Genomic DNA, 26,893 nt, shown 5'->3' with positions numbered 1-26,893 from the left:
TAAATGAAATTGAATATGAAACTTATTACCTTGTTGTCTGTACCTGACTTTTACCTCTTAAAGTAAATTTTTTGTGTGTGCCATTTTACTAAGGATCTGAAGGGACAAAACAATGGAGGATAAATTGTTGAACATCCCCAATGATAATAAAAAATTACCCGTATATTAAAATTTTTGGTTTAAAAGTCTGAAAACTTAAAGTTTGGAACCAACCAATCAAATTTTTATCAAACACCCCAAAGTTTTTGAACCAGTGAACAAGACAACGTGGTTATACAATTTTGGGTACCGTGAAACTTAAAGAAGTGGCTTACCTTAGCGGTTTAGCAGGCTTGACCTGACAAGATCACCGTATTTTTGTTTAATATCATGAGGGATGTATATCAATTTATCCTCAAATGTCTTTTCCCTTAAATCCCTGATTATTCCAGAGTGAAAATGCAGGACCTGCCAGTTTTGATCCTGCAGAGTTTGGTCTCAGCAAAAGAACAGGACTCCCCTGGACTTGCTAAAAAGTAAGAAACTTTACATTGAAAGATTTGATGGTTATTTTACAAAGGGGGGAGGGGGGGGGGGGTTAATGCAACCATATCGTAATTAATGATTAAATTGCACTTAGAATTCGAGTTTCGATCTGAATTTTTTCATGAGTAATTTTTGGTAGGTCTATTTTCCCTAAATCGAACAAAAAGTAGGAAAAGTAATAGCTGGTGGCTTAGCTGTTTCGCCGTTTTTTGCCTATTTTCAAGGCAAATTCATTATTAATTACGTAGGAATCAACTTTTTAAATCATATTTTTGGTTTAATTCATGTTAAATGATAGCAATAATCATTTTTAAAATTTCTAGTACCAACAGCTACCGGCTAGAACCGTTTGATAAGGTTTTTGAGCCACAAAAAGTATTATGTGGAGATAGGTTTCGTGACTAATTTACTTAAGATAGCCCAAAATAATGGCAAAACGGATGAGCCGCCAGCAGTTAGCTGCTACTTTTCCAACTTTTTGTTCGATTAAGGGAAAATAGACCTATCAAGGATTATTCATGCAAAATTTCAGATCAAAATTCGAATTCTAAGTGCCATTTAATCATTGATTACGAGATGGTTGCATTAAAAAACCCCCCCTTATATTTAGAATTTGGCTATCCGCTAACCTCTCATTTATTCGGTGAATATATTTTTTACCATTTATTTACAACTTAACTGGCGGCAATGACCGTAGAGGCCTTTATGTTCTACAGCGAGGTACCATTAAAAAATATATTTAAACTCCTTTCTTTGACATTTATATAAGAAGCTCTACTGCAATGGAGAACCATATCAGTTTAGTGGTTAGCAAGCTCTTTGGTAAAATCAAACAAACACCATGTTACTTTTACATACATAAGGATTTATTTGTTTTAGATTTAAAGTTGATGAGCAAAAAATAGTTGGTGCTATAAAAAGTGTGGAAGCTCTGGGAGATGTCGTCAACACTCAAATTTATCAGGTCAGTCGGTAGGTCGGTAATGCAGTAAAGTCATCACACAATCACTTTTTTAGTAGCGAAGCTACTCTATAATTCACTTTGTCCGTCCGTCAGTCAGTCCGTCAGTCAGTCCGTAACGCTATGGGGGAAATGGGATTTACTCAGCTCCTATAAAAAATAGAATGCTGAAATTTTTTGACAACATTCCCATCATTAAGGAGCACAATTGACTATAAAACATCATTGGCGTTCGGACCGATTTTTAGCAGGTTTTAGGCTATTTTTATATTTTTCACATTTTTCTCCATATCTTCAGTGTTTATGGTCCGATTTTCAAAATTTTTTCAGTTACAGATATCAAAATTAAATTTCCCGTCGTTTAAAGGAACAACCATGACGGCCAGAGTGCCTTTTCAGCAGGTTTTAGGCTATTTTTATATTTTTCACATTTTTCTCCATATCTTCAGTGTTTATGGTCCGATTTTCAAAATTTTTTCAGTTATAGATATCAAAATTAAATTTTCCGTCTTTTAAAGAAAACAACTATGACGGCCAGACTGCCTTTTTAGCAGGTTTTAGGCTGTTTTTTTATATATTTAACATTTTTCTCCATATCTTCAGTGTTTATAGTCCGATTTTCAAAATTTTTCAGTTATATATATGAAAATTAAATTTCTTGTCTTTTAAACAAAATAACCATGACGGCCAGACTGCCTTTTTAGCAGGTTTTAGGCTATTTTTATATATTTAACACTTTTTTCCATATCTTCATTGTATAATGTCCGATTTTCCAAATTTTTTAAGTTAAGGATTTAAAAATTAATTTTTTTGTCGTTTTAATAAAACAACCATGAAAGCCAGACTGCCTTTTATCAGGTTTTTGGCTATTTTTATATGTTTTACATAATTCCCCATATCTTTGTATATTTTGATGCAATTTTCAAACTTTTATGGGATATCTGTATCAAAATAATTTTTCCCATTGTTATGAGCATCTTTAATATAATTTACTTTGACCATCGTCATCATGCAAAATAAAACAAGGTTTCATGTTTATTTTATCCAATAAATCTATTCTTGATTTTAGTAAAAACCGTTTAAATCTACGTATTCCAATCGACGATTTTTTGTGCTTCGCTACTTATGGATGTTGTCATCCTTGTTTTGTAATTGCTAAGATTCAAAAATTTGGTTCTGGGCAAATTTTAGTTTACTTCCCAAACAGGGAGGTGGGTATTTTCTGGTTTAAGGGGACTATCCACGAACGAGAGCAAGTGAATCTAAGCACCTTCCCGCAGTGATTCTATTTTTTTGTGAATATAGGGTTATGTTTAATATCGTTATATCGATTTAAAAAAATAAGTTTCACCATGGTTTTATACGTAAAAAAAACTTTGAAAAGTAAAATTTTTCGATGGAAAATGTTAATTTAGAAAAAGGGATGGTAAAAAAAGATTTTCTTAATGGCATAAGACTAGTAAATGTTCTCAGGTGAAAAGCTGGAAGCTTACTGGCGAAGGCGAGGAGGTTGTCCAGTCAGGCAGTCATGAGGCCCGCCTCTTTAACCTTGTCCCAGCCGGAGACGGTGGCATTGAGCAGGCCAAGCTGATGGGTCTGTGTGGAAAGTGGGGCAAGATTGGGTTCAGCAAGGCAATGTCAGCTGGGTGGATTATTATTGATAAATCTCAGGTATTGCTTACTAGTTCTATTTTGGGGCCAATAAAACAGGAATTAAGGTTAATTTATGACTGTTAAAATCTTTTTTACTTTGAAATAAAAAAGTAAAGTTACAAAAATATTTAGGTAGGTAGTATAGGAAGCAAAGTACCACTCTATACCTAGTCACCAAGGTTCCGGATCCGCATTTTTTTGCGGATCCGGATCCTTGGACTCAAAAAAATGCGGAAAAAATGGAAAAATCTACCTAAATTTATATAAAATAGTCACTTACAAAGACATTCTCGTGATGAGAGCCAATCTTTAAGGTTTAGGTTCAGACTTAAAAATAAAAGTATTTTTGACTTCGAGATTAAAGAACAAATATTTTTTGAAAAATTTGGTGATTTTATTTTTATTGTCAAGGATCCGGATCTGACCAAATTTGGAGGATCCGGATCCGCATACAATCAATGCGGATCCACAACTGTGATTTTAATAATGCTTATCAGCCTAACATGCGGACGGAAAAAAAAACAATAGAAGGAAAGTTTTACATATGATATGATATATTTAGAAGGGGTATATGTTAGGGTGGGTCGATTTTAGACATTTTTTTTCTGAGGCCAAAGCGGGGATCTGCACTCAATTTATATAGATATAATACACCTCTGGGTGATTTAAAATTTATCCTAAGTCTTAAAACCGCTGACGACCAGACATTCAATTGTATAGCTATTTGTAAATGGGAGTCAAAAATTTATTGAATCAGAACTATGGCTTCATGGTGCTCCCTGGAAATGCCTTGAGGAGCTGTGTCAGGAACTTTTGTCCGTTTCAAAAAATCTCGTTCCTAGCCTGAGAAAATATAAAAAAAACCTCTACAAATTGGACAATTCTCAATAAACCTTAAAAAATTTAGGTTTTTTAGTGATTTCTAAGGCTAGGAACGAGATATTTTGAAACGGACAAAAGTTCCTGATTCAGCTCCTCAAGGCCTTTCCAGGGAGCACCATAAAGCCATAGTTCTGATTCAAAAAAAATTTGAATGTCGTCTTTGCATACTAATAAGTAATGAATTATATTTTTAAGTGGTCGTGTTCTAAAACTCAATTTTTTAAAATTCTTTTTCGGTCAGAATTGTTTTTAAGGTTAATTTTATCTGTTGCATATCCCCGCTTTGTCTAATTCCGATATGAACCCACCCTAGTATATCCTATTATATAAAGTAGTAAGTGTTTTTGTCTGTCCCGAAGGATCTCACTAATCGTTTAACTGATATTGTTCTCCTTTACAGTGAAGCTTCTTATAGGTCCTGGGAAGGTTTTAAACCTTTTTTCGAGAGGGTGTCTTAACCCCCCTCTCCCCCCAAAAAATAATTTTTATAACTCTTTGGAAACTCAAATTTAAAATAGGATGAGGTCGACTTTTCCTTCTCCTACCAGTGCAGTGCCCCTAGAGGCTTCTAGGGGCGTAGCCGCTAGTGTATATATACAGTAAATAGAAGAGTTATTTTAAAAAGTTTAAAAATTATGTGGTTAAACAGATTAGGCATTTAATATCATTAGCTGATTTTTATTTGGCGTAATTGTCCTTATTATCATTTTTTAAAACCATTCACATATTATTATTTTAGGGAAGTCCTGTAGTGAAAAGAAAAGTAGGAGAAATAACTGATAATTTGAAACAAGATTTACAAAAAATAAAGGTAGGTTCATTTTTTAAAAGAAATGTAAGTTTAAGATACCTAGGTATTTTGTGTCTTATCAAATTTAAGAAAATTTGGCTTATGTTAACCAATTTAATCGTTTTTTTTTTGGTGCTTTGCTTATATTTGTTGAATGCCTGTAAATCTGCCGATGCTTTCCCTCAAAATGTTTATCAAACACCAAATCGGGTGGATTTGGATCACGATTTATTAATGTTTAATTTGAAAATAAGCTAGTTATTTCTCTATATGCTTAACACCTGCAGGGCAACTCTGTACCGAACCTAATCTAACTTTCAGTGTTTCGGAGCCGGGAGCAGCAACATTTTTAATGGAGCCGGATCCGGAGCCGTATTTTTCATTAAAAACGGCTCCGTCTCCAGTTTAGCTAAAAATGATTTTTTAAAGTAATATTGTAATTTGGCAACGGTCTATTTCCGTATAATAAACTGAAAAACTATTGTTACTTAACAAATAGACACACATTCTTCTACTTTTATATAGCTTTAATCAAATTAAAGCAAAATATTTTATATTATTTATTTTATTTTATCAAATTCAATAATGAACGAAAATTGATATATTAATTTTAAGGTAGGAGCCGGAGCCGCATAAAAATTAATCGGCTCCGACACCCTGCTAACTTTGGTTCAAATTTAAATGTGGTCAGATGTAAGTTATCTTAAAAACTAATGTATACCTAATAATTTTATTTTAAGGAAAATCAAAGTGAATTAGTAGATGAGAAGCTTAAGGTAGATTACAAGAAAAGAAAACTAGTGGAAGAGGTTTGTACTATATTCTGATTAAATAAGCTCAGGGGTGTATATTTTGCAGAGAACTGGTTCTCAGCCATACTGAAAAATCGTATACAGTATCGTATAAGAGACAATTTTGCCCTCGGGGCTACCAAAACTGATTTTAATCTTATAATTTTTCATTTTAATATCCGCGGAAAGATGTCTATAATACGATGCGTTTAACAAATATAATATACTTTGTACCTTGAAGATAACATTTAAAACTCGCTAATGTATAAATTTTCTAGGTAAACGAGAAACACTACAAGATAACTCCTGGAGCCAACTTCACTACCTCCATCACAAAGGCTCCGACAGAGTTGACGCCAGAGATGCTGAGCTCCGGCGCCTGGAAGACGACCTCTCTAAAGCCGTACAACCTGGAGGCCCTCGGAGTTGAGACTGGCGGTGGCTGTCTCCATCCTTTGTTAAAGGTATGTTGGTGCTTTCCCCATCAAGCACCCCCCCCCCTCTCTTTTCTAAATTTTCTGTATTTTTTTTCAGTCTCTCCTTTTTTTTAACACAACTGAATATCTTTTCTATAACTAATTTTGTCCATCCACGATTTTTTTGTGCTTCGTTACTTACGGATGTTATTCCTAGGTAAGAACAGAATACAGACAAATCTTCCTTGAGATGGGATTCTCTGAGATGCCGGCCAACAACTTTGTTGAGAGCAGCTTCTGGAACTTTGACGCCCTCTTCCAACCCCAACAACATCCGGCCAGAGATGCTCATGATACATTCTTCATCTCGGATCCGGCCACTAGTGATAAGTATGTTCTTGTTATTAGTAGAAAAGCTTAACTTACCTCGTAAGGGCGCGGTATTCTCCTTCGATTTTTAAGTGATCATCTAGAGAATCCAGAGCATCATCCTCTTGTAATGGGATGCAATACTCTAACACCCAAGGATATTAGGTTAAGAAACATCCAACCCCTTGATTGACGACCTTTGTCTAAGTATTATTTTGTCATTTAGTATAAAACTTACTTTGTCCGTCAGTCTGTCCTTCCTGCTTTAAAAGACTTTTTAATAATTCTAAAATTGATTTTAATGGTTTCGTGATTTATTTTTCTTGTCATTCGCTTATTTTTTTTTTCCTCTCTAATTTTTAGTTTTACATGTTATCAAAGGTATGTTTTTAATATTCCTCTTCTCCCCAGGGATCTAAAGGGATAAGATAATGACTGATAAATTGATGTACATCTCCATTGATGATACACAAACTTATCCCTTCTGTAGATTATGATTACCTAGTGGTTAAAACGTTTTGACACTTTACTTAATGAACCAAGCAATCAAAACTCAGTAAAAGTTGTTAAGCTAACGAATCAGCCCAATATCCCTTCCCTCCCGGCTCCCTGCCTGCTTCCATATTGAAGGTTCCCCGCATTAGGGTGGATTTAAAAAGGTCAACTACACCTTCTATGCAGTATTTAGATGTCTATATGCCAAAGTAGTAGCATGTGTTTCCTCCTATAAGAAATATTGGCTTTTTTATTCGGATTTTGATTTTTTTTACTTAAAGTACCTAAAAATAATTTCCGCAAGTTATATTAGGCGAAAGGATAGTACCTAATTTTCAAAAAAGGCATTGGTATGTTTTCATGGAAATAATCTTGTTTAACATTTAGGTTTCCCGCAGACTACATGGAAAGAGTGAAAAAAGTTCATAGCGAAGGAGGATTTGGTTCTCAGGGGTATAACTATAATTGGAAAATTGAGGAGGCATCCAAAAATTTGCTCAGGTTAGAATTTTCATTTCTTGTCGTAATTGTTTTCATACATTCTTCCCATAGGTAAACTATCGTAGAATTGATGTACATCACATTAAAAATGTTATTTTCTCTTCTGAGGAATTAAGCCCATCGTTCAGTGTCCAACCCCCCCCCCCCCCCCCCCTCCAGAATAAGAATGAAGAATACATTTTTTCAAAAAAAAACAGTTTTGGTGCAGTTGCCATGTAAGGGAGGCCGGAAACTACCAATCTATTTTTTGGCAATTTCCTCCAAGTGCTTTGTTTGGGCCACCTGTGCAGGGGTCAGGCATAGGAAAAAAACAAACTATTCAATTTATTTTTAAAAATAATGATAAGAGTTAAGACTCTAGGGGCTAGGTGTCGCTTCGGGTACTAGACCTCCACGCACCTTGAAACATACATGCAATACTTATGATAGCGTTGTAAAGCGTCCATTCACCCATCAGACAACCAACTCTCTGAGATGCACGACCTTTGTCTGAGAAGTCCCAACAGTGCATGGTAGCGAGTTGCGCCTGTTTTGGGCCAAGGCATTCCCCCACTCTAACTACTTACGTCGCGCATCTGACATAGTAGCAGTGGGAACCATTTTTAACATCTTTAGTTGTGACGCGGTGGCAGACCGAGATTCGAACCTATCACCTTCCCGAACACGAGCGGATGCGCTACGTGTTGAGCCACGGTCGCGGGTATTAAAAATAATGATAGGCACCATATTTTTTTTTATTAAGGACACACACGACCGCAGTGAGCGCACGCATGTTGTACAGAACAGCCCAGGCTCCCAAGTTTGTACCACAGAAACTATTCTCCATAGGTCTCCATTCACTTCCGCACATGTGTATCACATTATCAAATTATTAGAACTACATATTATATGACTTATATGTAGTAACAGGATGTATATCTGTGTATGTGTCTGAATGATATAGGTCCAGTTAGATTTCGTGGAATTATTTCAGAAGGGGGGGGGGGGGACTCGTATTCTCTAAAATCAAATAGTCTGAATAGAGTATCTATTCCTGACTTCCTAATAAAAGATTTTTTTTTTTTTTTTGCAGCAAACATATCCTATCATTTATTAGCTATTGTGTCTTTTTAGTAGCAAAGCTACTCTATAATCACTTTGTATTTCCGTCAAATTGTATGTCAGAGCGTAAAGCTATGTGAAAATTTGATTTTCTCGGCTGTTATTTAAGGAAGACCGCCAAAATTTTTGATAAATTTTTCTGTAATTATAATTAACTTTGCTCGTTTGTCTGTTGGTCTTGCTTAAAAATATTTGCGAGAGTGAATGTTGTGTGTCTAATCTATAGACAGGGTGTTTAGAAATGAGACACTGGATGCCACGCACTTGGCAGAGTTCCATCAAATTGAAGGCAGGATCACATGGATAATTTCATTTTAACAGGGATATTAAGCAAGGAGGGAGAGGATATTGGGCTGTTTATTACACTAGTCCCCAAAGTCTTATAACAACGTTTTCTTATTCATTGGCTTTACACAACCTTGGGGACTTTAATAGAATTTTGATTGGTTGGTTCAATTAGTTGAGTGTACAAACGTTTCAACCACCAATTGTTATCTACAGAAGGGGTAATTTTGTGTATCATAATTGGGGGTGTAGTGTAAATCAATTTATCGGCCATTGTTTTATTCCTTTAGAACCCTGGATAATGATATTAAAGAATTGATAAAAGGGGAGATAGGTTATGCTAAAATTCCGTAAAGGTGTGAGTTTTAAGGTTTAAAAACAGTAGTAGAGCGATAATATTCACTAAATATGTATATTTCTATTGAATAGAACCATAGACAAAAATTTTATATATTTATATTCAGTGAATATTATCGTTCTACTACTGTTTTAAAAGCCTTAAAACTCACACCTTTACGGCACAACCTACCTCCCCCTTGATTACATACTCAATGATACTAAGAAATATACCCCAATCTAGATTGAAATTATAGGTGGAAAAGCTTAGACACTGTTATTTTGAACTAGCGAAACAAGATTTATTTAAAGTACCCAACGTTTCTAGGCCAACCTGCTCTAAGAGGGTGTACAGATCTTAAGGGTTAAGACATTAGACGGTTAATTAGTGTACAATGTACCTAGAACCTCTAGAGGCACTTAAGGTGGGAGGGGGAGAAATTCCACCCACAACATTTTCTATTTAGGGTTTCAAAAATTTAGCTTAAGACAAGTTGATATATTCCTTGAAGAGTAGAATCCAATCTATTCAGTTGTTTTTGAGATAATAAGTTTCAGACGGACGGACGGACAGACGTACAGATATCGAGCTACTTAGTATTATAGATATGGCGTTGCTACAAAAGACCAACTCTACAAAAGACCAACACCTACAAAAGACCAACATTCAAGAAATCGTAATGAAATAATTGCATGAAAATCTTCCAATTTTAATGATAAAAATCTTATATCTTCCAATTTTGATGATAAAAATCTTCAAAAAAATCATTACATTCCAACATTTTGCAATGAATGGTAATCTTTTGATGAAATGGCAGAAATGTATTGCTTAGGGCAGACCTTGTGTAGGTGTTGGTCTTTTGTAGGTGTTGGTCTTATGTAGATTTTGGTCTTTTGTAGGGGTTGGTCTTTTGTATAGTTGGTCTTTTGTAGCAACGCCTAGTTTGTCTTTTGTAGTGTTGGTCTTTTGTAGCAACGCCATAGATATCCATATCCAATGATCCATGTATCCCCGAACCAAAGGAGTTGTAGCGGACTATAACATCACCCTGGGACATTGTATTGGGGTCATCAATACTTTCTTCACCAAGCTGGGTATTCAAAAATTAAGGTAAAGTTTTCTGATAGCATCGTATTACAGGGGTGTATATTCTGCATGGGATCCCCGGCTAAGGGGGGGGGAAAAAAATAAAAAATAAGTGGTTGGAGGGAAAAAAATGTAAAAATTAAGAAAACTGAAAACATTTTTTCCATTTCCCCCCCTCCTTGGAGAAAAAAACTAAAAAAATGTGTGGTATAAGGGATAAAATAAATAAAATATAGAGTTCTTTAAATATTTTTTCATTTTCCCCCCTACTTGGAGAGAAAAAACTAGGGGGGGAAAAAAAATAAAAAAATTTGTAGCCGGGGAAAAAAAATAAATCTTATGCAGAATATACACCCCTGTCGTATTATAGACAGTTTTCCGCGGTTAAAAAAATATATAATTTTTATTAATCTTCATTTATTGGCCCCGAGTGACTTGAGGCCTTTGGCAATAAAACAGACATTTTTCTTTTTTTTAAAATTGTTTATACTACGATACAATGCATTCTTTTTCATTATGGCCATATACTGGTTCTAATCTAGAGGATATTAACCGGACTCGAAGCCATACATAAAAAAAGTACACGTTTTTAACATAAACTATAAACATAAACATAAACTATTTGTAGCTTTGCTCCTAACATTAACTTCCAGATTTCCTTCGGGTTAATGTAGGGATTAAGCTTTAAAAATAGCATAAAACCAAATCAAAATTTAACAAACCAAACTGCAGATAAAATGATGTTCCTTTATTTTTTCTGAAAAAAAGGTCAAAGTAAACTAAAAGTTTTATTTTACATCGAAGGGGACAATTAGGCTTACGGACGGACAAATTGCGTGAAATATAGAAAAGCTGCGTCAGTGCGTATCCTATTATCCTTATACTAAAGTAACAGGATGTTTGTCTGTGTGTCTGTCTGTGTGTCTGTACCGAAGGATCTCGCTAACCGCTGAACCGATCGGGTTCTCCTTAACAGGGTAGCTTCTCATAAGTCCCGGGAAGGTTTATAACTTTTTTCTTGGGGGGGTGGGACACCCCCAACCCCCCCCCCAAAAAAAAAAAAAAAATTTCAACCCCCCCAAAATATTTTTTAAAATTTTCTTTTAAAATCTAAAATAAGAAATTGGGTTATCAAATTCGACTCCCCCCTCCTCAAGTGCCCCTAGAGGCCTCTAGGGGCGTAGCCGCTAGTCTATGTATATTGTATACTAGTATAATTCTTCTAAATAAACATATTCACGAAACCTGTCCGCTTATATTATTTTAAAACCTAATAAGGTTGCGTGATTTTGTTCCGAAAACGTTTTTATTTTATATTTTTTTCTTAAATTTTTGATATATTTTTTTAGATTCAAGCCTGCGTACAACCCGTACACTGAACCAAGCATGGAGATTTTCTCCTACCACGAAGGACTTCAAAAATGGGTAGAAATTGGAAATTCCGGTAATTTATATTAGAATTTGGCCTAATTTTCACATTTTTGTTCTTTTTATTACATTCTTTAAAGTTTCGCTTCTTTGGATACATTCTTCTACGCTTGTTCTTGTTTAAACTAATTATATTTAAGCAATAAAATAGTGTTTACATAGGAAAATCCGGATAAATTCGTTATCTTTCCAAAACTTGTATCATATGTAGTTCATAATTTCGCCGCTAGATGATGTTTTGGAAAAATTTTAAAAGTGGATAAAAACTAAATTATCTAATACTTTGACTCAAATTTTGTTTGTTTTTAATCAATTTAGTTAACGAAACATGTGTGATTGTTCGTTTATGGTAGTTTATGAAATTTATTTTAAACCAGGACAATATGGTTCAAATATCCAAGTATATCTTAAAATGCGCAATTTTCGTTAACTTTGCGCAGTGGCGATACAGTAACCAATGATCGAATAGAGAGGTGCTGTTATTGCTAGTTGAAAACTATAACCAATACCCCGCCCTGGAGACGTGAAATATCGTCACCTGAGGCAATTTCTGAAGGCTCTTACGGGAGCAAATAAACACCCGAATATAGAATATCATGCCCCATGGAAGATCAATATACATTTTCATGTATCGTATTTTAGAAAATTTTCCACAACAAGTAAAATATATATTAATTTAGACCATCGGTTACTCGGGGCCAACTAAACTGGAATTAATCTAATAATTTTACTATATAACGTCCAGTATGGCTTCGAAAATGATTACTTTCCGCTGGCATAGGACCTGTTCTGGATCTGAAATCTTGTATCGTAATATAGACTGTTCTCCCAGATAGAGTCAATGTCATTTGGACACTCTCTGGAGAGTCCTACAATGATCAAGTATAAATTGTTTAGGTATGTTCCGTCCTGAGATGCTGCTTCCCATGGGACTGCCTGATGGCGTCAATGTCATAGGATTTGGACTGTCACTGGAGAGGCCTACAATGATCAAGTATAAGATTGACAACATCAGAGACTTAGTGGGTCACAAGGTAGAATTATTATCAGATGTGGGACAGATCCTGTTACTTTTATATAAGGATAAAAATTGGTGGAAAAGTTTGGATACTGTTACCTTTATATATATTACAACTAGCGGCTACGCCCCCTAGAAGCCTCCAGGGGCACTTAAGGTAGAAGGGTAAAAGTCGACCTCATCCCATTTTAAATTTGAGTCTCAAAAGAGTAAAACAATATTTTTTTGGGGGGAGGGGGGGTGGAGACACCCTTCCCAAATATAGTTTAAAACCTTCCCAGGACCTATAAGAAGCTTCACTGTAAAGGAGAACAATATCGGTTCAGCGATTAGCGAGATCCTTCGGGACAGACAAAAAACGCTTACTACTTTATATAATAGGATTATGGGTAGGAGAGTTTGGACACTTTTACTTTGTCCTTCCTAATCCTGGTCCACCCACAATAATTTCATTTTAACTAATGGCAGAACGATTATATGTGTTCGAAGCCGCTAGAGGTAAATAATAAGGCGCCTAATATAGATGTAGTAGGAATCATTTTTGCAATGAGGAAAAGTTGCAGGTAAGTTAAATCAAGACCTTTTAACAGTGTTTCGGAGCCGTTTAATTTTGATGCGGCTCCGGCTCCGGATCCAGCTCCGGCTCCGACCTAAAATCAAGAAAAACTCGACATATTTTTTCCCCATAAAAAAAATATTTTTCTATTTTTGACTTTTGAAGGTTTTAAAAGTTCAATATTTCATTTGATAAAAATGGACTTGAAAAACTTAAAAAGGGCATTTGCACATGACAAAACAGAGTTGCCAAAAATTATAATATTACTTTAAAAAATCATTTTTAGCTATCTGGTTCCGGAGCCGTTTTTAACGAAAAATACGACTCCGGCTCCACCAAAAATATTGCGGCTCCGGCTCCGAAACACTGCTTTTTAAAGTTTAAAGTTATTGAGATCTAAAGAAAGACAAATAATTTGGAATATCTTTGCAGTTTTTTATAAATAAAAAATAAGGGGGGGGAGGGATTCGGCAATCAATTTTTATGTTTAAGTGAAAGCACCGTACCAATTAAAACTATTTTTAGGTGAACTTGGATATGGTGAAGAAAAATCCACTTTGTAGGTAAAAATTATCCTTTTTTTCTAACATTGAGTACTAGTAGGTACTTAATTAAACAGTTTATCCAATATTTTTTTTATTAAAAGAAAGTAAATCAAATGCTTATTAGACCTCTACATATACCCGACTGATTATAATCACCATTGTGTCATTTTCATCATTATATCCTACCATAAATAATATTAGATACCATACCAGGAAAGTTTTATCATTGACAATAAAAATAAAATCACCAAATTTTTCAAAAAATATTTATTCTTTAATCTCGAAGTCAAAAATACTTTTAATTTTTAAGTCCGAACCTAAACCTTAAAGATTGCCTCTCATCACGAGAATGTCTGATTTTAAAAATTTGTAAGTGACTATTTTATTTAAATTTAGGTAGATTTTTCCATAAATTTCCGGATCCACAACACTGCTCCAAACTAAAGTATTTAATTCTAGGATTGACAAGTCAGGTACTGGAGAGGAGAGGAGACTGGAGGTTGTCTCCAAACGCTGGGCCAGAATTGAGTCAAGACTTCAGTGCTTACAGAAACATATACAGGAATATAGTTAACTTTCAAAGTTGCTTATTCTCTCATAGTGCCTGTAGCACCCCCCCCCCCCCCAGCCTCATTTCAAAAAGTAAATAAACGCGTTTTTCGTTTGTTGTTGGTTAGGTTAGTTTATATTGGATCCTGGGTAGCCACGCAGGGGCTAGGCATAGTAAATAACTTCCTCCTCCCTTTTTTAATTTAGTTTCAGTGCTCGATAGGTACTTAAGCACTAAATAAAAATTTGACTATAATGTTACCATGCAGGCTATGGGTCTATCCACAACAGGATCTGTTAGTTATGGAGCAGCTGAAGAAAAATTAAAGGATGTAGTTATAAAGGTAATGTCATCACTAGGTATACAATAAGATATATAAGTTTTCCGGAATTTTAATGTTAGGGGGAGATTTGAAATCTGCATCAAATTTTAAGGATTTTTTTATAAAATTCGTTTTTTGTATAATTCTTTATCTAAAAGTGGAAATGCATTTTAAGTTAATTAATTTTGACCAATAGGATAGGTGGATTTTAAACTACCTGCGTTCTAATTGGTTGAATGATGTACGCCATCCAATCAGAGAGCAGATTTTTTAAATCCACCAATCACAGATGCCAAAATTAATTAACTTAAATTGCATTTCCGCTTTAAGATAAAGAATTATAGAAAAAAACGAATTTTATAAAAAAAAAATCCTTAAAAGAGGACTATCCACGAACAAGAGCACGTGATTCTAAGTACCTTCCAGCATTGATCCTGAGTATTTTCTTTCAGAATATAATAGGTCAATATCAATAATTAATATATTGACAAGAAAATTTATGTTTCACCACTTCAAGTTGAAGAAAAGTAAGAAAATGTCCACCATTTTTCGTTAAAATTGTATCAAACGTTTTGTTGAGTTCGGGGTGTCTTTAATTGTCCATGTTGTCAAATGATAAAAATATAAAAAAGGCAAAAGCACATTTACTATATCTCATATGTATGTTTAAATTAATGCTAATATGGATTAATTTACAATCTATATAACAGGAGTATTCGCATATGTATCATCAAATATCCATTTTATTAAAAGAATTAGCTTCATAAAAGTTTTCAAAATCAATTAAAATACCTAAAAAAACATGGTGAAACATAAATTTTCTCGTCAATATATTAATAATATATGGTGACCTATTATATTCTGAAAGAAAATACTTAGGATCAATGCTGGAAGGTACTTAGAATCATGTGCTCTCGTTCGTGGATAGTCCTCTTTGATGCAGATTTCAAATCTCCCCCTAACTTTAAAATTCCGGAAAACTTATATATCTTACTATACAATTACAGCTTTGTAATTAGCAAAGTTACATTACAATTCAAGAGTGAAACCCGTTTTTTTTGTCGATATCAGTCTATTACTATATGTTTTTTTTCAGTATGGTTCCGAAACCAATTAATATCCGTTGGATTAGAACCGGTATTAAGCCATACTAAAAAATTAATTTATCGTATCGTATTATATCTAGTTTTCTACGTATATAATATTTTGGAACCTTCGGTACTTCGGCATCTCGGGGCTAACAAAACTGGTTTTAATCTTAAAATTGGACATTTTTATATCTGCGGAAAGCTGTTTACAATAGATGCGATAAATAACTTATATTATTTTTTCTAATGTACCGAACTTTCATTATTCAATTAATTATAATATCCTCCTTGTGCGTCTTTATTTTGATTCCCATTGATATGAAATATCAAATAATAATAATAGAAATTTGCTTTATTTATCTAATAGCGGCTGCGCCCCTAGAGGCCTCAAATGGCACTTGCGGTTGGGAAGAGTTGAATTCGATAACCCATTTTTGAAATTGAGAAACTAACCTGTTAATGAGAACCATATCGATTTGGTTAGCGAGAACCTTCGGTACAGAACAACCTGTTACTTTAATATAAGGATATCCTGAAGATCCATTATATAAAGTTTAAAATAGCGCCGCTAGGCGTCTCTTTTATAATGTAATTTTTATGTTATTTTTCTATTAAAGTATCTACATCATGCTGTACTTGTAATTTTGAATTTACTTTATAATTCCATTTAGATTGAAGGTTTTATGATGATTTTAAAGCAATATTTGAAATACTTAGTATCATTTTTTTGCTTATGTCGTGTCTTAATGATAAATATGTCAATATTTGATACGATGATGTACTGATGATCCTAATTGGAGATTCATTACGGTGATGTTATCAATTAACTGCTGTTAATGATGATGATGTTAATAATTATGTCAGGGAGGATGAGATCACATCTTCTCCTAATAATCAATGAGCTGATTATTACACTAGTCCCCAAAGTTTTCTATTAACGTTTCTTATTCGTTGGCTCAACAACTTTGGGGAATTAATTGAATTTTGATTGGTTAGTTCATTTAGTTGAATGTTCAAACGTCGAGACAACTAATTTTAATTTAATCAAGGGGTAATTTTGTGTATATTCATTGGGGATGTACATCAATTTAACGGCCATTGTCTTATCCCTTTATATTCCTGGTAAATTATAGTTTTACCCAAAGTTTATTTACAACGTTATTTTCGTTGGGTAAAAAAACAACTTGTTTATGTACAGTTAATATTTATTTTATATTCATTTGAACGAATTTTTTATATGAATTATACATTTTCAGGAAGGGAGGGGAAAATGGACTGTAAATTACAATAATGCCAATAGTTTTTATAAGCCTGCTTTCTCATTCGCTGGCTTCAAGACTTCATGAGTTGGTTCAAAAAATTTTACACAACTCTTTTAATTTATATTTGGGAAATTTTTTTTATCGTCATTGGGGATGTAGATCAATTTATCGTCTTTTGTCTTATCCCTTAATATCCTTGTTTCCAGGTTCATCCTGACAAGCCTCTGTACAGCCTTGGCCTGTTGGTTCCTGCCTTGAAGAAAAGGTTCCAGCTGGCCCTGTCCACCCACTGTCATTCTTCTGTCAAACAGCCAGGTACAAGTTTTATCAACAAAACTACTTTATAATTCACTTTGTCTTGTCTTGTCTTGCCCTAAACGCTGAGGGGGAAATGTAATTTTATCGGCTGCAATTTAAGATAGACGGCTGATTTTTTTGTGAAGATTCCCTACCTATACAAATGAGCATCCAATATAAATTTACTTTTTCCGTTGGTTTGTCAGTCATGCTACAAAAATATAAATATTTTGACATAAAAAAAGGCTTCACGAAATTTTGAATCTTGATTTATGACTACCTGACATCTACTCTATAAATTACTTTGTCCGTATTTTCATCCTTTTTTTGTGCTTTTCCAATTATGATCAACTGCAGTTGACGGAAAATATTCCTGGTCACGAATATTTCCAAAAATCTATGAATTTTAACGGCTGCTAGCTGCCAAAAGGCTGAACGTACAGGTCATACCCTCACACCGGTTTAAGCGGCATAAGAAGGCCTACAAATAATCTGGAATAGCCATAAATCAATAATGCACAATTATCTCGCAGTGCAGAGAAATGCGCGAAAAAGACATATTTTATGCGTATTTCTTCAGTGAAGCTTTCCCTGTGCATAATTGGATCTTGGCTATTCCAGATTATTTGTAGGCCTTCTTATGCCGCTTAAACCGGTTTGCGGGCATGACCTGTACGTTCAGCCGTTTGGCAGCTAGCAGCCTTCAAAATTCATATATTTTTGGAAATATTCGTTAACAGGAATATTTTACCGTCAACTGCAGTTGATCCACCAATTACCATACATGCATTAGTTGGGTTTTTGCAACCCAAGTGAAACCCAACTTTTGTCCTCCTTATGAAGGGCAACCCTATAAAAACCCCAATTACATATTTTTTCAAATTATGAAAATATCGGGCTGGGTAGTTTTTACTATACCTAAGCCCTGCGGATTTGGAAGGTCTAAGCATGTAGTGCCCAAGCCCTTAGGGATTACCCGTTACCCAATGTAACTTAATCTACTCTGACCTAAAATACATTTAACAAACAAACAAAATACTTCATCTACTTATTATTTTTAATATCCTTATAATAAAGTAACAGGATGTCTGTATGTTTGTCTGTTTGTGTGTTTGTACCGAAGGATGTCGCTAACCGCTGAACCGATCGGGTTCTCCTTAACAGGGTAGCTTATCATAGGTCCCGGGAAGGTTTATAACTATTTTGGTTGAATGTACCACCACCCTCCCAAGAGAAACTTAAAATAATAAATTCGGTTATCAAATTCGACTCTCCCCTCCTCAACTGTCCCTAGAGGCCTCTAGGGGCGTAGCCGCTAGTTATTTTAAATTTATTTTAAAAAAATAAGGAGGTTGAAAAAGGTACATTGTGTGAAGTACCAGAAAAAAAATCCTCCAAAATGTTTAGGACCATTGATGTTGAACGAGGACAGTGTTGGGCGGAGTAGCGCAGATCTGAAGGTTGCTGTCATCTACTCAAATGTTCAACGGTCTACCTTAGTCGTTGGATCATCTGAAATTCAGGTATTAAAATATTTTTAAATAATACCTACCAACTATATTATGTCATCACGATTGCAATTTATCGCTTGGTAGAGCATATGTCACGCGCAATAATTTTCCAATGGTCTTTGTAATGGTCTTGTAAGGCATCGTTGAGAGATGCGATTTTCTCCAATTTAAGTTGATGTAGGATTTCTCTCCTCCAGGTTGTATTTGGTCTTTAAGGTTAACGCTTACTCTTAGAAATTTTCAGTTTGAGGATTAAATAGTAAATTCATCTTTAGAGTGTACCCTCTAGCCATCTACATTTCAATGTTTTATTGTCAGTTTAATGTCTGAACTATGAACATCTCTGCGCTCTTAAAGCTTGTTAATTTTACTATACACTTAATATATACTTTAAGAAGTAAGGATTTTATAAATGCTGCTCTGTCTGTCTGTCGATCGGTCAGTTACGTTTTATTTTTAATTTTACCTTTTCCCCTTACTTCCCACATTCTCTTACCAAATCCCTTTTTCACATATAGATTCTTTTGGTGCCTTTCTTCTAAACTCTATTTTATAACCTAACATTTACTCTTTCCGTTGTATTATTTATAACTTGGCTTGGTACTATTTGATGTACTCGTCCTTGTTAAAATTCATATTTTTTTCTGCAGGGAGAAGAGAACATATTGCGGTATTTCTCTCGTCTAATGGATGGTGTGACCGCCCCTGGTCTGTATGATACTTTAGATGATAACTTTATTGCTCAAGTAGATACTCTACTAGACAGGTAATATTATTGTGTTGGTTTCTCTACTCTGTATGATACTCTAGATGATAACTCTATTGCTCAAGTAAATACTCTACTAGACAGGTAATATTATTGTGTTGGTATCTCTACTCTGTATGATACTCTAGATGATAACTCTATTGCTCAAGTAGGTACTCTACTTGACAGGTAATATTATTGTATAGCTATTTCTACTCTGTTTGATACTCTAGATTATACCTCTAATATTCAAGTAGATACTCTACTAAACAGGTAATATTATTGTATAGCTATTTCTACTCTGTTTGATACTCTAGATGTTAACTCCAATACTCAAGTAGATACTGTACTAGACAGGTAATATTATTGTATAGCTATCTCTACTCTGTATGATACTCTAGCTGATAACTCTATTGCTCAAGTAGATACTCTACTAGACAGGTAATATTATTGTATAGCTATCTCTACTCTGTTTGATACTCTAGATTATACCTCTAATATTCAAGTAGATACTCTACTAGACAGGTAATATCATTGTGTTGGTATCTCTAATCTGTATGATACTCTAGATGATAACTCTATTGCTCAAGTAGATACTCTACTAGACAGGTAATATTATTGTATAGCTATCTCTACTCTGTATGATACTCTAAATATTAACTCTAATACTCAAGTAGATACTCTACTAGACAGGTAATACTATTATATAGCTATCTCTACTCTGTATGATACTCTAGATGATAAATCTAATACTCAAGTGAATACTCTACTATACAGGTAATCTTATTGTATAGCTATCTCTACTCTGTATGATACTCTAGATGATAACTCTATTGCTCAAGTAGATACTCTACTAGACAGGTAATATTATTGTATAGCTATCTCTACTCTGTATGATACTCTACAGGGTGAGTCAGAAAAAACTGAGTTTTCCGATTTTCTGATACAACCAGTAGGAATATGGAAAAACCAATTATAGATTCTTGTTCTCTATTAAAATATACATTAAACTTAGAAAAGGTGTTTTTGAAAATCTCTGAAAACAACGGCGCTTTTTAGAGCATAAAGATTTCAAAAAGTGTGTGTGATGACTTTTTCGGCCAGTATTTTGTACTTTTTAGGTAGATTTATGAATAATAAAAAATGTCTACCATTCTAAAAAGATAAACAAACAAATTTTTTGATTATTAAAATTTGTATTTAACATATTGTAAATATTTAACATCTTAAAAATATAATTTATTTAAATTAAATTATCACATTATAAATCAAACGTTTTGTTGTAATCTATTGTTAAGATTTAATTCTCCATGACCGGAAAACCACCTCATGACCCGAAATATTTCATCTTGTTACCTAAATTTCTACCCCCTTCCCCTGAATTTCCTCTATATTTGGTGCAAGACTGGATTTAATCTCCAAAATATCCGCCCCCTTTTGACAAGTTATACTTGTGTGTTAAAATCCATGATAATAACCTCATTTAAATAGGGTAGGGTTTCTAAAAGGCATTTTCATTTTAAAAATTCAAATCTTGATAACTTTTTTATCTTAAGAGATTTTTTTGTCAAATAAAAAGGTTTTTTCTTCTTTTTACTATAAGCTACGTTATTATAGAAGATTCTTTTAAACCACATGCATCACAATCAAGAAATATGAAAAAATGACAAATTGCAGTATTCTAAAAATGCTTTTGTGAGGCGCCAAAAAGCATTTCACCTTTAAAACTCATTAAAGTACTTTTCTTAGAACTTTTTCTAAATAAATATTGAAATTTTAAGATTTTTTTTATACAAAATAGATGAGTTATTTAAATTTTTCTTGATCAACATTTTTCACACAAGGCATTTTTTGACACCATACACCTATCATAGAGGCCGCATTTTTAGAGATAATGAAAAACACCTTTTACAAGTTTGATGTGCTTTTGTACAGAGAACAAGGATATATAGTTATTTTTTGTGTATTTCTTCTGGTTGTTTCTGAAAATCGAAAAACTCAGTTTTTTCTGACTCACCCTGTATATGATAACTCTAATACTCAAGTAGATACTCTACTAGACAGGTAATATTATTGTATAGCTATCTCTACTCTGCTTGATACTCTAGATGATAACTCTAATATACAAGTAGATAATCTACTAGATAGGTAATATTATTGTGTTGGTATCTCTAATCTGTATGATACTCTAGATGATAACTCTATTGCTCAAGTAGATACTCTACTAGACAGGTAATATTATTGTGTTGGTATCTCTAATCTGTATGATACTCTAGATGATAACTCTATTGCTCAAGTAGATACTCTACTTGACAGGTAATATTATTGTATAGCTATCTCTACTCTGTATGATACTCTAGCTGATAACTCTATTGCTCAAGTAGATACTGTACTAGACAGGTAATATTATTGTATAGCTATCTCTACTCTGTTTGATACTCTAGATGATAAATCTAATACTCAAGTGAATACTCTACTATACAGGTAATCTTATTGTATAGCTATCTCTACTCTGTATGATACTCTAGATGATAACTCTATTGCTCAAGTAGATATTCTACTAGACAGGTAATATTATTGTATAGCTATCTCTACTCTGTATGATACTCTAGATGATAACTCTATTGCTCAAGTAGATACTCTACTAGACAGGTAATATTATTGTGTTGGTATCTCTACTCTGTATGATACTCTAGATGATAACTCTAATGCTCAAGTAGATACTCTACTTGACAGGTAATATTATTGTATAGCTATTTTTACTCTGTTTGATACTCTAGATTATACCTCTAATACTCAAGTAGATACTCTACTAGACAGGTAATATTATTGTATAGCTATCTCTACTCTGTATGATACTCTAGATGATTACTCTAATACTCAAGTAGATACTCTACTAGACAGGTAATATTATTGTATAGCTATCTCTACTCTGTATGATACTCTAGATGATTACTCTAATACTCAAGTAGATACTCTACTAGACAGGTAATATTATTGTATAGCTATCTCTACTCTGTGTGATACTCTAGATGATAACTCTATTGCTCAATTAGATACTCTACTAGACAGGTAATATTATTGTATAGCTATCTATACTCTGTATGATACTCTAGATGATAACTCTATTGCTCAAGTAGATACTCTACTAGACAGGTACTATTATTGTATAGCTATCTCTACTCTGTATGATACTCTAGATAATAACTCTAATACTCAAGTAGATACTCTACTATACAGGTAATATTATTGTATAGCTATCTCTACTCTGTATGATACTCTAGATGATAACTCTAATACTCAAGTAGATACTCTACTAGACAGGTAATATTATTGTGTAGCTACTCTACTAGACAGGTAATATTATTGTGTAGCTATCTCTACTCTGTATGATACTCTAGATAATAACTCTAATACTAAAGTAGATACTCTACTAGACAGGTAATATTATTGTATAGCTATATCTACTCTGTATGATACTCTAGATGACAACTCTAATACTCAAGTAGATACTCTACTAGACAGGTATTATTATTGTATAGCTATTTCTACTCTGTATGATACTCTAGATGATAACTGTAATACTATAGTAGATACTTTACTAGACAGGTTTCCATAAAAACTAATCGTGTTATATTTTAGACTGACCGACACCAGCAAGCACAATATCAGTACCTTGATTCCAGGTAAAAGATAGATTTATTATCCTATACATAATGAAATCCGTCCAACTTGTTTGTTTATTACTTAAGATTAAGTTAGGTTAGATTTTTATGTTCTGGATAGCCCCGTAGGGTTAGGGCAAGGCCGGTATAGGCTCAGCAAGGTTTAGGCTTAGAAGAAGAAAACTCCCCCCTACATATTTTAAATTTATTTAAAAACTCTGGGGGTTGCTCGACAGGCGATTTGTGAGAAAACATCTGAATTTCAAGCAGACGAAGATTTTTGTTTATATTTTTCTGATTTTTTACTATTCTTTAAGACGGGGGATGAGGGGGGGGGAGATGACTATCCCAATTTGAGAACTACATAATGCAACATTTACTAAATTAAACATGTTGGTAGAGGGATCTTAAAGAAACGACCGACAGCCAGAAAAAACATCCTTCCTCTGTGTATGTATATTAAAATAATTATTTATTTGTAGGCATATTAAACAAGAATCGCTTCCTTGCTGGAAACCACCTAACTCTGGCGGATGTTCTGGCCTACAGGTATAATTTTTATCTTCAATTGTATGCGGATATTTAAGGTACAAGACAATGGTATATAAATTCACACACATATATCATGAGTTTGTTATTTAGTTTTCATCTTTTCCACCAATTAGGTGAAGATTTTCTGTAATGCTTTATCATCATTTTTTAAATCCCAAGGACCTCAAAAATAATGATCTACAAAACATTATAATTGTTGGTAGCACATTTTACCCGATTTTCCTTTTGTTTGTATATATTTTTTTGTTTTTTTTTGCATCAGATTTTGAATTTTTGGCTTTTAAGTATCAGACAATAATTTTAGACGTTCCATGGAGTTTCAATCAAGTTTAGATGAAATAATCTTTTTTTCTCGTATTCATTCGAATCCGGTGGATAGGAACCGGTTCTCATCCATACGAGAAAACTATGTCTAGCATCGTATTATATCCAGTTTTCTACGAATATAGAAATGTACAATCATAAGATTAAAACCAGTTTTAATCTTATAATTGTACATTCTATATCCGCGGAAAGCCGTTTATAATACGATACGAGAAATAACTATTCTCGTATTCATTCGAATCTGGTGGATAGGAACCGGTTCTCCTCCATACGAAAAAATTATGTCTAGCATCGTATTATATCCAGCTTTCTACGAATATAAAAATGTACAATCATAAGATTAAAACCAGTTTTTTTTATCCCGTGCCTTCGGCACCTCGGGGCTCAAAAACCGGTTTTAATCTTATAATTGTACATTCTATATCCGTGGAAAGCCGTTTATAATACGATGCGAGAAATAACTATTCTCGTATTCATTCGAATCCAGTGGATAGGAACCGGTTCTCATCCATACGAAAAAACGAATATAAAAATGTACAATCATAAGATTAAAACCAGTTTTTTTTAGCCCGTGCCTTTGTCATCTAAAAAAACTGGTTTTAATCTTATAATTGTACATTTTATATCCGCGAAAAGCCGATGCGAGAAATAACTATTACTAACTAAAATTTTGTTTTTTTAGCTTGTGTAAGCAGAATAATGTTACCAACGCAAGCATTCAGGTAGCTTATTTTTTCTTTAAAATGGGGGGGGGGATTTCCACTTGTTAATGAGCCAGGTGGAGATATAATTCATTTCTTGCAAATTGAACTAAAAATACAGATAAATCCACTCCCTTTTATTATTTTCCTTCACGGGCAACAATCCGATTTTTCAGTTGGATAAAAAACGGTTAAAGAAAATCTCACCTACTACGATTCTGACCACAGACGCGTAAATAAAATAATTCATGAATTAAAATATTTTTTTTTCAGGCGTGGAGTAAAAAAGTTGAAACAAGCCTTGCTAACTGAATGAAGAAAAGATGCACGTAACGCTGCACGCACATGACAAATATTTGTTCTTGTTATATTAAAATTATTGGAGATTTCCCTTAAAGTGCCTAGTCGACCAATGATATCCCCCCTCCCCAATCAATTTATGTATTGGACTCCCCGGTCGCAGGTATTTCTTTGCTCACTTGGTAATTTGAGGTAAAGCACAAAAATTGACATAAAATGTGTGTTCTTGTTATTTTAGAATTATCAAAATAAGAAAGTTGCTGATACAAATTGTAAGGTGCTTTTCCTCAAAGCATATAAAGACCCCACACCCAATTCCCTTCTTAAATTTCTATTTTGATTAAACGGCAGGGGGGGTGTTATGTGTTCTATAGGCGCTTTAAGGGATATCACCAATTTTATTTTTTAAGCTTTATTTATTGTTAATAGCTTTTGATTTACAAATATTGTTTAAGTTGAGCTTTTATTTGTTATTTTAAAAATAAATTTGTTTCAATAATAATGTTAAATTTTTAATACTGAAATGTAGCGTCTTCAGACGTTCAGACTTCCTGTTAATTATAGAATTGAAATGCTAATTTTACCACAGACAAACCAATTCTTTGATTGCAATCACTTTATTTATTACTCATAAGCAAGTTATTATTATGTATAGTATCTAATCAAACATTAGGTAGATTATAACCTATTATAATCAAAACCCTAAGCAATGAGATTAATGAGTTTTGTCAAATGGCTACTGACGAGGATCTACCTACAAGTCAGCATCTATAACCAACCCCTCAGCGAACACCCTTTTAAACCCATATACTACAGAAAGTAGTTGTATGGGTTTCCAGTATATTACCCGTAGCGCATCCGTTCGGCGTTAGGGAGATTATAGGTTTGAATCTCGGCCCGACACCGCGTAATAACTAAAGCCATTTAAATTGGTTCCTACCGCTGCTATGTCAGGTGTGCAACATAAATAGTTAGAGTAGGATGTAGTAATGCCTTGGCCCAGAACAGGTGCAACTCATTACCATGCACAGTTAGAACTTCTCAGACAAAGAGTTGGTTGACTGATGGGTGTTACTTAACCTAATACCCTTGGTGTTTGAACGGAAAAGGAGAGGTTTGGCTCACCTTGGTTATCCTGGGTTGTCGGTCCTGACGTTAAAGGTGTCAAGAACAGCAGCCTCGCTCGTATGATAGGTTGGGTTTCAGTAAGAATATGCATTCAGGGATGCTTTATATTTGTCGCTGACAGTTTTAGGCCAAATTACAAGTTGATAGGTTAACCCCTATTATTATTCTATCAATTTCAAGCTTAATGTATTGACTCCTGAGATTGATTCTTTAAAAACTTTTTTGCTCACTGCCTCATTAAAATTAGTGAGGCTCGCTAAAGAGTTTTGTGAAAAATCCTCCAAAATCGCATAAGAAATCTACAAAAATTAAATGAAATCATAATAGGGTTATTAACATAAGATTTTGTTTGGTTTTTGTAGATTTTTTATGCGATTTTGGAAGATTTATCACAAAAAATTTTAGCGAGCCTCACTAATTTTAGTGAGGCCGTGAGCCAAAATTTAAAAAAAAGAATCCACCTATAAAATAAGTAGGTAATATTTAATAAGCGTAGCAATTCTTTATTCATTATCAGAAAGCCCATTTAAGCATAATAAGTATTGCCTTGTAAAGATTAATACTTTGATTTTTGAACATGGATACCTAGGACTATTAGACTATTAGCAAATTATTTCCATTTGAAATAACTGAAAATTTGGATATTGGCATTAAACTTGTTTTGTTCTGGAACCAAAGGGAAGTGGGTAAGAAGGAAATGGGTCGAGAT

At 33.8% G+C, this 26,893-nt stretch overlaps 1 protein-coding gene and 1 non-coding gene across 2 annotated transcripts; both read left to right on the top strand.

The window, feature by feature from the left end:
* The first annotated feature begins 402 nt into the window (after positions 1-402).
* LOC145319762 (phenylalanine--tRNA ligase alpha subunit-like) lies at positions 403-25,558 on the top strand. The gene is made up of 23 exons (XM_080162098.1): positions 403-515; positions 1,405-1,489; positions 2,960-3,157; positions 4,761-4,832; positions 5,552-5,620; positions 5,881-6,066; positions 6,236-6,408; positions 7,270-7,383; positions 8,126-8,211; positions 8,711-8,773; positions 10,129-10,216; positions 11,542-11,636; positions 12,518-12,654; positions 13,720-13,757; positions 14,199-14,302; positions 14,559-14,632; positions 17,168-17,276; positions 18,666-18,781; positions 19,420-19,535; positions 23,157-23,200; positions 23,662-23,728; positions 24,738-24,777; positions 25,030-25,558. Exons 1-23 carry the CDS (start codon positions 439-441, stop codon positions 25,066-25,068), a joined length of 2,190 nt encoding a protein of 729 aa, XP_080018224.1. The 5' UTR covers positions 403-438; the 3' UTR covers positions 25,069-25,558.
* Positions 12,049-12,189, top strand: LOC145320401 (U4 spliceosomal RNA). The gene has a single exon (XR_013880187.1). It is a non-coding gene; the product is annotated as a U4 spliceosomal RNA (small nuclear RNA).
* Positions 25,559-26,893: the final 1,335 nt, after the last annotated feature.

Source organism: Acartia tonsa, chromosome 5 (genome assembly GCF_053477335.1).
Source record: "Acartia tonsa isolate MP-2025a chromosome 5, ASM5347733v1, whole genome shotgun sequence".
Taxonomy (NCBI): Eukaryota; Metazoa; Arthropoda; class Copepoda; order Calanoida; family Acartiidae; genus Acartia; species Acartia tonsa.
This window is presented reverse-complemented; position numbering and strand designations above follow the sequence as displayed.